At 44.0% G+C, this 16,757-nt stretch overlaps 2 protein-coding genes across 3 annotated transcripts in view; both read left to right on the top strand.

The window, feature by feature from the left end:
• The window catches only part of dally (division abnormally delayed protein), a 67,566-nt gene that overhangs the window by 2,186 nt on the left and 48,623 nt on the right, over nucleotides 1–16,757 (top strand). The window lies entirely within an intron of this gene.
• LOC110190429 (uncharacterized) overlaps nucleotides 1–16,757 on the top strand; it is a 28,864-nt gene continuing 12,107 nt past the window's right edge. The window contains exon 1 of the mRNA XM_086833657.1: nucleotides 1–16,757. This exon is cut by the window's right edge and continues 12,107 nt beyond it. Coding sequence (XP_086689783.1) covers nucleotides 8,071–11,115 — 3,045 coding nt within the window. The 5' untranslated portion in view covers nucleotides 1–8,070 and the 3' untranslated portion in view covers nucleotides 11,116–16,757.

Genomic DNA, 16,757 nt, shown 5'->3' on the forward strand with positions numbered 1-16,757 from the left:
CGCGTTGAGCAACGCCTCGTCGAATCGAAAAGTTTTCGACTTGGACGCGGATAAAGTTTTGCAGAAACAGAGAGTGGCGCAGCCAGGTTCATTACAGCTCGCAAAAGATGCAAAGATACATCTGTGCACGGGGAGATTGTATCTGTAACTGCTGCTGTGGCTGTGGCGGCGTCATTTGGTATTCTGATTTCTCGGCGGTGCCATATCAAGTGGCACGCATCTCCGAGTTCCAAACTGTGTGAAGGCTGCGTGTATTTATATCGATATCCATGAGATACAGATACGCGATGGCATATTTTTGTTTATGCATATTTCACACTCGAGTGCGGGCAAACCGAGTCACAAATATGTATAAAGCCGAAAAAGCAAAGCAGAAAACGGAATGGGAAATCAGAAAACAAAATACGTCAAAACCAAACAAAAGATAAGATCACAAAACAGCCGAAAAAGAGCGAATGTATCGATGGAGAGTCGTGTAATTGAGTGAAAAATAATTATTATTGATTAACCGACCTTGACTCGGTATTTACGCGTTTACGCACAATTACATGATACACATCCAGGCACCGCCTGGCATACAAATGCGGCTCCGAATCGGAGTGTATCTGGTATCTGGCGATGATGTTGCAAGTTTGCCATGTGCAATAACAATGCTTACCTGTCTTGAGTCTCTCTCTATCTCTTTCTTGTACCTTGTTTTTCCTCTTGCCGGTTCTTATTCTGGGTTCTCCTCGGCTGGTTCTTGGCCGTTCTTTCCCACACACGCAGGTAGGTAGTAGAGGTAGGCTGTTGGCTGCGAGAGGCATCTATGAGATACATTGCTGAGCCGCCCGCATTGCCGCATGGCCTCAAAGTGTGAAGAACCAACTGAAAGTTACAAGTGCATTTTCCCCGATTCTCGCTCTCTGTGTGTGTCTGTGAAGAAACACACACACAAGTCTTCCTTCCACCTGAATGCCCGCCCAATTGAGCTGCTGACGGCGATTGGAACTTGGAACTTGCAAGTTATTAGCGTTTGCCCCAAGGAATTTCAATTTGGCTAATGCCCGCACTTGTATCTCCGATCAGCACCTCTCTTTGGCTGTACACCTAAAGAAAAATACTACGAATTTATATAAAGAAAGCATGAGAAATTCATAAGCAATCTAACCTAACATAAGTATATAATCAATATCAATTCATACAGCTAATGGGCTCATTATTTTTCTATGTATAGGTTAGGCCTGTACTCCGAAATCTAATATTTATGATACTTGTACCAAATGCATTAGACTTTTCTTCCTGTGCTGGTCGTTGCTCCTGCTAAGTATGCCGAACTTTGTTTTCGGCATTTATTTACTGTTTACATAGTTCCACTTGCGCCCTCCGCCTCCGAGTTATTTATGCCCCGTACCGATGTACCAATGTAGCAATGTACCGGAGTATCTGTATCTGTATCCGCACTCTATCTGTATCTCCGGCCCCATCTTTCCATCTGTATCTGTATCTCTTTCTGTTTGCTCTGGCCGTGTGTGTGTTACTTTTACGTTTATGTGCTGTTTGTGATGCTAATCTCATGTCGGTGTCATGCATACGATAAATGTTTCTGCCTCGGTTCGGGGTTCGACGGGACTCCTCTGCAACGAGGAGGAGTAGTACCTTTGGAGGCGCTCGACATAAAATTAAATTTTAATTTAATTGCGCACACCGACCGACTGCTAATTGAGTTGCTCTCGACCAAGTGAAAAGCAAGAGCGGAGAATAAATTCGGAGCGGAGGAGCAAAAAAAACATACTTCGCGGCCATTAACATGAACATTAATGTTGGCGTTACAAAAGACCAACGAACGAGCGGACAGCGAACAGGAAGTCGTAGTTACAGTATCTAATCATATCGCACTGTATCTGTATCTGTATCTGTGAGCGGAGTATCTGTATCTCTTCGTACCTGCAAGGTGGGCTCGAGGGCCCCAGGCGTGTTACTAAATATTTAAGCAACTCGCAACAGAAATTAGAGCAAACTATGAGATATGAGCCCATGTATCCGCGTATCTCTATCTGCGCGCATAGATAAGTGAAAAGTGCAAATATAGAAGGCAAAGGCAAAGGCAAAGGCAACTACAAACGTGACTCGTTTGCAGCGGGGAAAACTGCTTGCCAAACAACTTTTTTCAAAACGGATTCATATGACGTGGGCGGTTCAGTTGATTCGTTGGGTTATGTCTTCATAAGGAGCTGGTGGCCCTAAAAAATTTTAATTAGCTCCGGGAAAAAGTGCACACAAACACTCCTCAACTGTGCCTGCAGGAAGACAGAGCTCAAAGCTCTGGTGGCGTTTGAATTTGCCAATTAAAAGTTCAAGTTCCATTCCGATCCATAGAACTCCACTTAAGGCTTAACTGCAGAGACATAAAGTCGGCTAGGCAAATTCATCAAATAAGTAGCTGAGGCCATCAAGCAGAACCAAAAACGATCTATAACATTTATGTCGAGCCGATCGTAAAGTTCGTCAGCGAAATTCCAAAGGCCCAAAAGAACCCGTTTCTCGTTTTGTTTAATTCATGAGATACATGTTGATTGTGTTTCGCTTTTGTTCGACATATCTGTTGGATAATTAAAAATTTATCTCTGTTCCAGTTGCAGTTCGGACGCCGGAGACGTTCCGTGTTTGTGTTCCTGAGCTACCCTTTCAGATCGATTCCCACCTCCAACCAGTCGAGCGCACAAACTTATCTCATCAATTAAGTTTTGAGTTCTTTTCAGTTGAATTTAATTGCAGCCGACTGCCTTCTGTCCACTCAACCTCTAACTCCGCACCAACGGCGATCAATTAAACTCTAAGCCAGACGAAATTCTTAATTGATTTGGTGCTGGACGAAAAACTAATTACGAGTGCGTTTTAAGTAGTTTACGAAGGTTTGGTCCAGTGGCTTAATGGCTAGAAATGAGTTTCCCTTCCACGCCCAGTGGGAAAGTGAATTTAGTCGGGTTAATCGCCATTCATTCCGGCACGACTTTGTTTAATACTTTGGAAAAGTGGGAACGTGGGAATGGCTATCACAGAAGTCTGTATAAAAAGTCCAAGAGTCGATGAATCACTGTTCAAGGTTTAATCAATATTTGACTTGAAATTACACTAAAACTAAGGTTAAAATGGCATCTATCAGAGTAAAGGTCGAAAATCTCGGAATATACTTTTCGACAAGAACAACATCCGTCAGTTATTGGCCCTAATAAAGACATCTAATCACAGAATCGAGCTTAATTATTGATTAGATATAAAAAAGCCGCTTCCTACGCACTAGCTGTATCCATCATCAATCTTGGAGAAACATTTTATGCTACCATAAATTGAAACAAAACCCTATTCTGCTTTATGTCTAAAAGGGGTCCATCAACATTCCAATCGATTGCTAATATTACAACACACTTAAAGGGGCGAATAATAAAAGAACCAAAACCATTTTAGGTTTTTTATATATGCGCTAATTAGTTTCAATTAAAATTAATGACGCCTATGTGCTGGAGCGTATTCTGCCCATCGATTTCACACAACTGGAAGAGCAAAAAAAAAAAAAAACAGACAGTGAAACAGAAAAATCTACTTTCTTAATGTTTGCTTTAATTTTGTGTTTTTACACATTTGACCTCAATACAAAAGGCAATTCGAGTGTGCCTCCGCTCGGTCTTCAGTCTTTAGTTTTCGGTTCTCAGTTTTTGGTTCTGTTCGAGTTCTGTTTAATTTCTGTTCGTTGTTTCGAAGGCGGAATGATGTCATTGATTGGCTTTCTTGCACGAGAATGTATCTGGGATTTCTCAGAGATCCATGGACCCACACAGATGTTGCCTGTCCGCTGCTCGTATTTAAATCGCTGGAATATCTCATCGTCGTCTCTAACTGCCATTCATTCTCAGGTGTGTATGTTTTCCGCTCCATTGAGGGAACAAAGCGATTTCCAGGAACACGGCCTTCTCCATAATAAACCTGACCAGCGGAGTGGCAGTAGTGACAATTTTTTCGGTGTATCCATATCTCATTTTCATTCATGCCTCGAGTTTAGCTCGCTTTAGAACCTGTTTTGGGTGGGTTGTATGTTTCACTTACCAAAGGTCGCACATTTTAATTAGAATTAAGCCAAAGTGGTCGCAATTAAGTTAACATATTTCCAGCTTGTCCAGAGGAAGTTGTCAACGCGTTGTTGGCCCCTTCCGCCTGGACATGAACTCGTTCTGGGCCAGATAATGTTGATAATGCTGGTATGCATCGTCTCTCCGATAAGACGACGATAAGATATGGCTCGAATGCTAGCCAGGAATCGGCTCAATTATATATGTATTTAGCGCTGGCCCCTTGTATCTGCTGGATGCGCCCCTGAGAGCCATAAAATGTGTGAAATTCGCCCAGGCACAGCAGCCCAGACAGGTAGTAGATACGTTTGTATCTCACGCTTTGTACCTGCCAGCAGCTATTTTTAAACATTCACAAGTGAATTCATCAAACAAACAAACAAACGCAAGCGGTTGCAGACGGCAATTGTATCTGTATCCGTGGCATGGTGCACAGTAAGAAAATGAAACGGGATTTTTGTAATAACTATGAATTTGGAAAATCTTCCATTGGGTTAAATTGAGTTGTCCTTAAGGAGACCTATTTCTCACTGTGCGTTTGTATCTTTGAGGGGTTGGCGATACAATTTTCCACTCATTTTGACCGATTTGCTTTGGTCAATGCCTGGTGGCTTATGCAACCATGATGCAGCAGGACAAGGAGCAAAGTCAAAGCCGAATTCGCCGACGTCTTACTCACCGACACTTAACCCCTCGTATAGCGAACGGTTGTATCTTTCAGATACTCCCTCTGTGGAGTCTCCATCATCGACTTTTTAGGGCTGCTGCTGCTGCTGCTCGGGTTCATTGTTTGTCCATGTCTTTTGTGCCGCGTGGCGTGTCTGTATATTTTGGATTGTTATGTTCACGGGAAAGGTAAAGGTTAATGCCTAGTGAAGTGTGCACAGCATCGGAATAGAACGCAGATTTAGATACCGATACCGAGGCAGATACAGATACAGATACAGATACATGGCCGACTAGTTGGCATTTCCGCTCCGAGTGGCGTTACCTTTGGCTCATAGTGCGTGTAATGGGATAAGTATCTGTTGGTAAACACTCTTGCCACCTTTTTTGTTACTTTGGCATACTATTTTGGCAGCCTTCTGTTAAGATCTATCCATCCAACGATCCCCATCCCCATCTGAGCTCGCCTGCCATCCGTATCTCGTATTTACATTGCGCAATGTCCGAAGCGGCGCATAAATCAATTATTTGCACCTAAAGCCCATAAATCACTTTATGACGAGCAACAACAAAAGTCGAACATGGGACTGGTCAAAAGCAGGGACAGACGCAGGAATGAAAGGAATGAAAAGCCCTCCTCCACTGAGCCAAAAAGGCTAGCAAATTGCCTTAGTTGATTTTCTGTCTTTCGGCACTCTTTTTTATTCTTCTTTGGGACCTAAGTGCCTTGAAAGCCAGGCTAATATGGCGTTGGCGGTCTTCTTGTCTTGTTATCGCAGCCGCAAACAGCAACAAAATCCCCAATAAAAATATAAACACACGCAGAGGCATATGTGTGAATGATTTTTGGTTTTGTTTGAACCCAAAATGACTTGATTTGTTCTTGTGATTTTTTAGGTTGTTTTCTTTTTTTTTCATGTTAGAGCTTTACCTAAGCCTGGCTTTTTCTTTGAGTATTTTGGCTTTATTCGCTGCGCTCCCTTTATTTTTTGTTTTGTTCGCCTATTTGCTCGGCTCTTTATTCCTGTTTCCATTTGTTGTTGTACATTTATACGGTTTATTGACTTTGGCCACAGTTTCTTGAGTTCTTGGTTAGGTTCTTGGCATTTTTTATTTATTTATTTTTTATTTTTTTGCACAATAAGCCAAAGTATAAACAAAAGTAGAAGTAAATGCAAACAATAACAAAAGTGTTAAATATGAGCCAGAAGAGTGGGATATATTGAATTATTAAAAGGAGAAATGAGTTTGAAATGAAGGTCTTAGGAAGCTTTACTAACTTGTTTGGGGTTTTAAATAAATAAATTAAATTGCAATACATTTAATAAAGTTGGTAAATTTGATTACAAATAAGATTAGAGATTTCTAAAGAAATTTATGAGATATAAGAGGAGCATCTACGGAGCCTTTAGAGACTGTTTCTGGAGAGACTTCTAAGCAGGAAACTAGAATTAAAATCTAATGAACATTTGAGGAGGAAGTACAACATTTTCTGGATATCTGTACCGCTTATCTACTTACTCTTAAAAGTTACATTTAACTTAAACAAGGTTTTAAACTAAAGTAAAAGTAAAAGAACTAACCTAAGACTGATCCTTAATATATTTTATTCATTATAAAAGCCCCCTCCAACCAAGGCCTCGTGCAAATTACATAAAATTATCACACTTTAGTTTGAATTTTTAGTATGTGACTATTAGTTTTAACACTCAAATTTGCACTCCCCGATGATTGACTAATTTCCTAAATCTATTTGCTCTTCTCCATTTGCAGGTGCGTATTCCGAGCTGAATGTGAGAGTAAATATGAACTGTTATCTGCACAAATGTTTGCATTTTGCTGGACAAACAGCAGTATTATTGGTATATAGATATCGGGTATCTGTATCTGTATCTGTAGCGGTAAGTTGGAGAAGATAACGCCCTCGCATTTGAAGTCGACTATAGTAGACAGCTTGGCGATGCGACCCGTGGCGAATTATAATTTCGGCAACCGAATCCGTGTTTGTTTTAGATGAGTTAACCCCACCGCGAGATCATCAATCATTTATGATTAAATGCGCGACTCAACGCCAACGCCAGCGACTAACTAAAGGCCAAAAACAAAGGCTACTCAAAAAGGCAGCGAAAAAAATTCCCCCCTACATAGAAATCCACCAAATATGAATATAAATGCGCCTCTGAATTATAAATGTGAGCCGAGCTGAGCCTGAGCCTGAGCTCGGTTTCGCTAGAACAGTAGGAAAATTTAATAAAAACGCGACATTGGGGCGAGGGGAGACTACGCTCTTCCACTCTTCCACTTTTGTCTGCAACTCGATGCCACCGTCAGCCGCCATTCACTTTTCGTTATTAATATTTTTTCTTTTCGGTTAAAATTATGCTAATCCGTTGAAATATGATTATGCCGAATGACAACGGTGCGGCGGGGGCGTGGTCCGTCGGTGTGACGGCAGGGGCGGATCGGTCACATATATATACATATATGTTATGTCGGCAGGTGTGTCCATTAAAATGAGGGCTGGGTACTGTGGGTTCTGTGCATAATTTGATTGCCTTTCGCAGCTAATTTCATTTCAAACTCAAACTCAAACCGAACCCAGAGTGAGCACTCTCGTCTAATTAAATACATGACGGAAATTTTCATATTAAATCATTTGCAAGTTCAAAACAGAGAGATCTCCCAGAACGAGAGGCGCCCAGGCGAAACTTTTTCAATTAAAGGAAAGCCGACCTTCAAAGCAAACAAATTTTGAAAATGAAATTGCAGGCGAAAAAGTAATTTAATTAGCTTAACCCAAATAGGAATAAACAAAACGAAACGAAACCGAATCAGAGACGACGAGTCCTAGCCTCGCCTCCAGTTTCCCTTCCTTTGAGTTTTCCTCCTCTGTTGGAAAAGTCGGAATCGAAAGGGTTGTCGCGTGCTTGTTTTTGGCCAGAAAGTTTCACTTCTTCGTCTTCGTGCCAGTCGCCAAAGTTGGAGGCGCCAAATACAAAAGCAATGGCAAAGGCAAACGGCGCCTAAAAGCTATGCAAATTGGAACTGGAACTCGAGGCGTTTTGGCCAAGTGTTTGCTTCCGTCATCTCCAAATGAATTTTTTAAATTTGATTTAAAAGGAATGGAATGGGAAATGCATAGGTTATAGGATTTGTAGTTCAAATCGTAAAAAGTAAAACTAGAATGCTTGAATATGCCTACGATCCATATGTCACCAAAATCTATCGTTAAGATTTGGCATAGTTTCCTATTTTCAGCATTTTTCCGGCAGCCACTTTCTCAAAATTCACATCAACAATGTCCGGCAAACTGTTCAATGCCACCGTATGTCCTGGTAATCGGAAGATCCTTTGTTTGGTGGAAGAGGCCACAAGGCCGCTCTGCAACACCTGGCGGCATGGCAAGGATCGGGAGATCTCGTCCAGTCAGCCAACTTCCAAAATCCGGCGCTGTCTTTATTCGGATTCTTCAGGAAATCCCTTCCGAAAGCATCATCACTTTGTTCTCAGAAAGAAGGATGCGTATTCTATGAATCTACGACAAGGATTATTCACTTTAAGAAACTTTGGAAGCTCAACAAATGATGGAAATTTAGGTGATCCACCTGATGCGTATACGCAGGTGGAATGTCGTGTGGGAAAGGGTATACGGTTTCCCATAGGATCACGTACAGACAATTCTCAAATAGGATTAGTTGAAATCACGAAAAAAGAAGCTCAGGATAAATCTCAGCCATCGACTCCAGTTCCTTCTGTGGATCCAGGAACTCCAATAGCCTCGGATGATTCCTCCATAGATGGAGAGGATGAGTGGCGGAGAATTATGAAAAGGTTGAAAAAAGAACATTCAAACGGCAAAGAAAACATTGTGGGGGCTATCGGAAGTTCAGACATGGGGCAAGATGATGACAAGATATCGGAGGATATAATGGGAAAAAAGTCGAATCCACCAGAAGAAAGCAAAACCATTGGAGATAAATCCTCTGGAGGCAAGTCCCCAGGTGATAAGTCTTCAGGAGAGAAACCCCCTAATGTAGTACCAACCAAACCGCCAACAGAACCTAAGCCACCTTCAAGGTCTGGTAGTGTAACTAATCAGCCACCTACAGGACCCATGCCACCTGCAGGACCAACAAAACCTCCAACAGATCCTAAGCCACCTTCAAGGTCTGGCGGAATTACTAATCAACCCACAGGACCCAATCCACCTGCAGGACCAACAAAACCGCCAACAGAACCTAAGCCACCTTCAAGGACTGGCGGAGTTACTAATCAGCCACCTACAGGACCCATGCCACCTGCAGGACCAACAAAACCGCCAACAGAACCTAAGCCACCTTCAAGGTCTGGCGGAATTACTAATCAACCCACAGGACCCAATCCACCTGCAGGACCAACAAAACCTCCAACAGAACCTAAGCCACCATCTAGGTCTGGTGGAGTTACTAATCAGCCACCTACAGGACCCATGCCACCTGCAGGACCAACAAAACCTCCAACAGATCCTAAGCCACCTTCAAGGTCTGGCGGAATTACTAATCAACCCACAGGACCCAGTCCACCTGCAGGACCAACAAAACCGCCAACAGAACCTAAGCCACCTTCAAGGACTGGCGGAGTTACTAATCAGCCACCTACAGGACCCATGCCACCTGCTGGACCAACAAAACCTCCAACAGAACCTAAGCCACCTTCAAGGACTGGCGGAGTTACTAATCAGCCACCTACAGGACCCATGCCACCTGCTGGACCAACAAAACCTCCAACAGAACCTAAGCCACCTTCAAGGTCTGGCGGAGTTACTAATCAACCTACAGGACCCATGCCACCTGCAGGACCTACATCACCCTCAAAATCGGCTAAAAGCCCAAACAAGCCCTCTAGTGCCACACAAATACCGACCAACAAAGCTCCGTCTAAGCAGCCACCAGCGCCTCCTACTAAACCGACAACTGGAACTGCTCCGAGTAAACCACCAACAGGAGATAAGTCTCCTTCGCAAGGGTCTCCTCCGAAAGGACCTCCTCCTGGTAAGCAACCAGCAGGGAAAACGCCACCTCCAAAAGGACCTTCTCCTGGGAAGCCAGCAGCAGGGAAAACGACTCCTCCCAAGCAGCCTGCTCCTAGTAAGCCACCAACAGGAAAGACGCCTCCCCCGAAAGGACCTCCTCCTGGTAAGCCACCAACTGGAAAGACGCCTCCCCCGAAAGGGCCTTCTCCTGGTAAGCCACCAGCAGGAACCACGCCCCCTACAAAGGCTGGTGGCAAGAATCCTGGGAAAGGCGGAGCAGGGGACAAATCCACCGGTGGACAGGGTGCTGATAACAAACGCATCATTACTCTGATGCCAGGCGATGGCATTGGTCCGGAGATCTCGATGGCTGTCATCAAGATTCTTGAAGCGGCAGGGGCGCCGTTGATCTTCGAGCCCGTCGACGTTACGCCGGTGATCAATAAAGATGGTCAGACGACGGTGCCAGAGGAGGTGATCGAGAGTATGAACCGAACCAAGGTCGGTCTGAAAGGTCCCCTGATGACCCCGGTGGGCACTGGTTTTCGCTCCCTGAACCTCACGTTGCGCCAACTGTTCAACCTGTACGCCAACGTCCGACCCTGCCGCTCGCTGCCCGGCGCAGAAACGGTCTACGGAGACGTGGACATTATCACCATTCGGGAGAACACCGAGGGCGAGTACTCGGGCATCGAGCACACCCTGGTCAATGGGGTGGTGCAGAGCATCAAGCTGATCACCCGCCAGGCCTCGCTCCGTGTGGCAGAGTATGCCTTCCAGTACGCACTGGCCATGAAGCGCAAGAAGGTGACCGTGGTGGCCGAGAAGCATGTGATGCGGATGTCCGATGGCCTCTTCCTGCGATGCGTTCACGAAATGGCCGCCAAGTACAAGAGCAAGCTGGACGAGGCGGGCATAGTGTACGAGGAGATCAATATGACCACCTTGTGCCTCAAACTTGTCATCGATCCCAAGCAGTATGATATGCTGGTGCTGCCCAACCTGTACGGAGACATCATCTCGGACACGTGCGCCGGACTGATCGGTGGACTGGGACTGACGCCATCCGGTAATGTGGGCGAGTCTGGCGCCATCTTCGAGTCGGTGCACGGCACCGCTCCGGATATCGCCGGCAAAGACATTGCCAATCCCACGGCCCTGCTGCTCTCCTCCGTGATGATGCTGCACTACATCGGGCTGCACGAACAGGCGGACAAAATAGAGAAGGCGATACTGAAGACCATCAGTGAGGACAACATCCGCACCGTGGACCTGGGTGGCAAAGCCAAGTGTTCGGAGTATACTGAAGCTGTGATCAAGAACCTAAGCTGATCTTTGGACCTCTGAACCGCAAGTTCAATCAAACAGTTTTTATTACCTGTCCTTTAATTTATTAGCTTTGATTCTATCAAATATATATGAAAGGCCTTAACTGTATTAAAAATAATAGATCATACCCTATTCCCTCTCAATTATTTCGGAAATCCCATTAAGAGTTGAAATGACTTTGTCAAAGCATGTCCTCTACCCGCTCGACATGAGTTATCTGATGGCTCTGATCACACTAATTTTGCAACAGGCTATGAAGTAACCAAAACATCACAGGAAACCGCCAGCCAACTCTGTCCCAGAGTCAAAAGCCAATCCAGACCGAATACCGAATCAACAGAGACCGCAGAAGACCCTACTCCCGGCTCTTTGCTCCCCTGCTCCCTGCTCCCCTGCTCCCGAAATTCCCAGCCAGCCAGTCTAACCAGTGCCAAAGTCAAAGTCGGACTGCCAGTCAGTCTCTTTGGGCTCGGCGCAAGTCATCAACCGCACAGCACATGGTCTGGACCCAGTTCCTGTCCTTCCCTGACCCCCACCACCAGTACGACCACTCCACTCCATACACTTCAACCACTCCATCGCCACTGTCCCCTGGCCAAGTTACGTTGCATTTTTACATGCATGTTCAGCTCGGCTCAGCTCAGCTCGGTTCCCAACAACTCAAACTCAAACTGAAACTCAAACTCCAACTCCTACTGGTGCTGTTACTGGCACTGGGACTCTTCGCCGAGCTGCGTTTAAAAGCACCGACCCGGCTCCTAAACAAACCGAAACTACTAGCCAACGGCAGCAGGGAAATAAGTAAGAATGCTGCTGATTTTCAGTTTACTGACTAGGCAATATCCATTAGTAAGAGTCCGGGGACTTTTCCTTAAAAGAGACAGGTGAAAAGTGGAAGTTCTATTAAAATTGCTCTATTGCTAAGAAATTATTATAAAGATCTTAGGAAGACTCCTTGGTAAGGAAGTCTAATTCCTTGATATAAAATCTGATAAATATTTTAATAATTTAAGATGTATTATCAGATTATGCTTATTTACATCATAGAAAGATCGTAGAGCTCCAACCTACTTGAGTCAGAGTTAAGTTACTAATCTTAAGAGCTCAGTTTATACAAGAATCAATATACCCTTAAAGGTAAAGGGCATTCAAAACAAAAACAACAAGTTAGGGAAGGGCACTCCTTGGTTCGGGGTTCAGTGGAGCGTGCAAGTAAAAAAGAGCAGGAAGAAAATGCCACAGAATCAGCCAAAGAGCATATAAAAATTAAAAAGAAACCAAAGGAAAAAATTTAATTTTGTGTGCCAGATCGGGACAGGGGAGGGACGTGGACGTGGACTTGGTTGTGGTGTGTGTGTGCGAGTGCATTTCAAAGAATTTTGATAAACAACAAAACAAAAGCCAGAGCAGAGCAGAGCAGAGGAGAGGAGTGGACAGGACAGGGCCAAAAGATAAACTCCGTTTTGTGTATGTGAAACAAAAGTCGAGAATTTTTCAACGCACAGTAACCGGTTTTCGGTTTCATTTTCCCCCCCAGAAAGTCGAGAGTCCCGCGAACCGAAAACTTCTCGGAGCTGGAGCTGAATCCGAAGCTGACACCATGAGCGTGGTTAGGAAGCGGAAAAGGGGGTGACCGGTTGCACTGGGAAGTGCAACTAGATCAGGCCCAGATGTCTCCCATTCATGAAACCCCCTACGACCGCCCCAATTTCAATTGGCCAAAGCAAACACGCAAAGGCCAAGTTCTGCTGACTCCAGTTTGGCTCTTTTTTCCAGTGAATTGTGTGGCACAAGTGTAGTTGTGGAAATAAAAATGAAAAACAGAAGTAACTTAGAAGAAGAACGCGGCGCCATAATTGCCATGCAGCATGCATCAGAACTCCTCACAGCGCTCATTAGAATGCTAATTTGTAAATGCAATCCAACTTCGAGCTGTGAACATTTGTGCCCTCGTAATTACCCCGTCGATTCCACGTTTTCCCTGGAAATAACGCAACACGAGTCCCACGAATGATGGCTAGCAGAATAGTGTTTAATGCCGCCCATTCCCGGGCAATGTAAACAGATTTTAATGGCAACCGAAATGAGATCACTTCCAGAATAGAATTCCAATAAAATAGGCAAAGGAGCTATAGCTGGCGCTCGGGCACCGAATTATTTCCAAGGAAAAATGCTTGGGCATTGAGAATAATTCAGCTATAAGTACCCACGTTTATCTGATAGATATTGTATCTATAAATACTTGTTTTGTTTTGCTTAGCGAGCAAGCGAGCAAGTCACTCCGCCAGATAACCAAAATAATTCATATTTTTAACATCTGCTGTCCCGTGCATATCGATTACGGCATCGCGCCGAATAATCAGCAAACTTCGAAGAGCCACTTGACTATTTATAGTTATCTGACTTGCGATAGATTCCCCCTGCCCCCTTTCCAAGGCGACTTTCTTTTGGGCTTACTTTTCCATTAGGCGATAAATTCACTCATCCATAACCTTTCTTGAAAGGGTTAGTTAGGGGTTAGGGGTTAGGGGTTAACCCCTTCTGAAATCGAGGCAACTTGAAAACTGATTTTCCATGTACCTACACACATTTTCACGCCCAACCTCCTAGGACGAAAAACCCGACCTCCGCCCCCCAGTGTTATCCTCTCTGACATGGGTTTCGGGCACTTTTACAAAGATTTACGACCGCTGTCAATAGAGCTTTGCATAACACAAACTTCCACTCGCACTTTGCAGAAACAAAGCAACGGCAACTGAAAAGTATTTTCAAATTTAAATCTATTTGTCACTTGCAAAACTTTAGCTACCTTTCGCCAGCAAACACTCGTTCGATGGTCACACAAAGGTCGGAATCGGAATTCGAATAGGACTCCGGTCCGAGGCAAGGCAACAAAAAAAGGTAGTAATGCAAAGTGGCAGTTACAAATTTGCTGAAATCAAATGCGGGATGAAACACAAAACAACGTCGGCCTGGGAGTGGCAAAAAATAAGAACGGATATATACAAGAGCAGAGCAACCGTAACGTTCCATTTAAATGAGTTGGATTGCCTACACTTAGGTGTTCTGTCCACCCCAGAACTCGGGCACTTGTTTTGCTTTTGGCCAACCTCCTTTGCCATCCGACCATCAAGCACTTTCCTCCATAATGCCCTTTTCAATCGTGCCCAAAACCCAACAGAGCTAAACACTCTGTTCCGGAGAGACACTCTGTTCCGGTAGAGTATGGAGCGTGGAGTTACCCTGCTTATGTTTATAGTATTCCTACCAAACACTGGGTACTAAATGGAGCATCTAGATGGAACAATAAGAAACAGGAGGGGAAAAAAATGATTTGCATTTATTTATCTTGGTAGCTCCTCCGCCTTCTGTGTTTGAATTCGTTATTATTCTCGCACTCCAAGGAGGAAGAGGATGAGGTGGTGGGTTGCCATTCCTTATTGTTTCTCCACACCATCGACTCGATTCTGCCCCATTCTGTGCCACTAAACATCTATGCGGCAATGATAAAAATAATCCCATTTATTGTTTAATGCTTAATAAATAAAGCAATTTTTATTTATTTGCAAGCATTTTCTTGATGTTTGTGCTTCGGTTGCCTCTCCTGTTAAGCGTTTATGCTTTTGCTTTTGCTTTCGTGCAATTGCGTTCTGTGTGCTTTATTGATTTTTATTCCTTTTGGAGATGGCGGCGGCCGAAGCCCTCTTCTGTGGTTGTTGTTATCGCAAGTAAAACGCCATCAATTGTTTATTGTTTTGATAATGCGTTCTGTTGTACTTTATTGTTTGTACTGCTGGGTGTCGTTGTTGTCGAGGGCTTTGCGTGCAATCGTGGGAGTCATCGATAAGGCCTTCATGTCGACGTAACAGTTAACAAAGCGATAGTTAATTGGGATCAAATTGAATGTGGATTGAACTAGAGAGTTGTGCGACGTCCACAGCAATTAATGTGAATATTAAAGAGGCATTCTCGAGTTCCATTGATCGCCTTTGTGATCACATATGTATACCTCTCAGACCCTATTGATCGGCTTTTGTAAAGTTCAAATCAAAAACCAGTTTAGTCGGCGCCATTTGGGTTTTTGATTTCCGATTTGAATGAACTTGAATTCGAATTATGAACCGTATAAATAATAATAAAATATTTATTCTTTCAAGAGTTTGGGGAGCCCAAACAAGTTTATACAATTTATTTATAACTAAAATTGATTATAATCCATAAAGTATCCATCAGTTTTGTCTTTTATTTTATCGAGGTAAATGGGCTTAGTTTTATATTGAAAATTAAACCATTGATTGAGGGTTTTTGTGGCAAAAAGATCAAGTTAAGATAATTTAATTCATAATGAAGTGTCTTGTTTAACTTTAATTGAGTAAAGTCATTGAACAATATTCACACTCAATTTATTTTAAGTATTATTTTGAATACCTTCTTTGGGTGCATCTTAATTTTATACTTGATTCGTTAAAGGTGTTATAATATATGATGATATTTTTCTACTTTCGTTTCTAATAAGTCTATTCCCATTGTTTCTGCTTTATCCCATACTATAAGTCTGCTTTATAATAACTCTCATCTCCCATATATGTTAGGTCTCTTCGCCTTTCTAGTCGTTTGTTTCCATCACTTAACCCTCTAACTTAGTGCAACTAGACTTAACTTAAATTTCCTGCAGCTTAAGCTCCGGGCTAAGATGCATCCTTGGTCCTTGTTTGCTTGGCATCCAATTGGCCCGCTTCAGGATAATGGTGTTCAAAGCCCCATTGGGCTCGCATCCGTTCCGATGCACGGTGCACTCCGCCTGCCTTCGTCCTTTCGTCCGTTCACGTGTTAAACAGGAAACCTGCTCGGGGTCTCCATCGTTCCGCCAGCTATCGCGACTCGGATCTACATATATGGCAGCATATACATATGGCGGAGGCTCTGGAGCTGGCCCTGGGTGCCGTGTATCCTGGCTTTCTGCCTGATTTGCCCAATTGTGCGGCACGGGAAACTGCACGGCGGGGCAAGGGCAGCAGCAGCATAATAAAATTGATTGCATTTTTCACGCTGCAAACTTGGCTTCCTTGGCGGAGCTCACGACCCAGTTATTCCACATGAGCCGCCGTCAAGAGCCCTTACATGCCGCCCCGAAAAAAGTGGAGGAGCGACCCCTACAAAACGGGGTAAAATGGCTGTGGAAAATACGAATACAACGAGTGTGGCACGGAAAAGGCACGGAAATAATACAAGGGAACAACTTTTGCATAATGCGCTTGCACTTGCAAACAAAACCCCCGTGCATAATAGATTCTCTCCGACCTGTCCAGGAACTTTGGGAGCATGTTGACCTTAGAGTCCGGGGTTCGTTGCCTTCCAGGTCAGTTGGGCCTGGCCCCGCTTAAAATTTCATTGTGTTTATTAATTTCCATCACCGAAGCAGCAGCAGAAGCAGGAGCAGGTCCTGCCCCTGTTCCTGTTTCTATTCAGGCTCAGGTGCGGCTGCCGTCTCATTTCAAATTTACAACTTTTAATTGAAAAACACTAAGCAGGATTTCGTGATGAAATATTACTGCAGCAGTTGGGATACTTAATCAGCAGGGTTTCCTCTAAATATATACAGCCAGTACATAGGGCGCAACAGGTGGACTGCAGGAGTTCGTGTC

This window comes from Drosophila serrata, unplaced genomic scaffold (genome assembly GCF_035046125.1).
Source record: "Drosophila serrata isolate PLE 108 unplaced genomic scaffold, ASM3504612v1 contig_272, whole genome shotgun sequence".
NCBI classification, from domain to species: Eukaryota; Metazoa; Arthropoda; class Insecta; order Diptera; family Drosophilidae; genus Drosophila; species Drosophila serrata.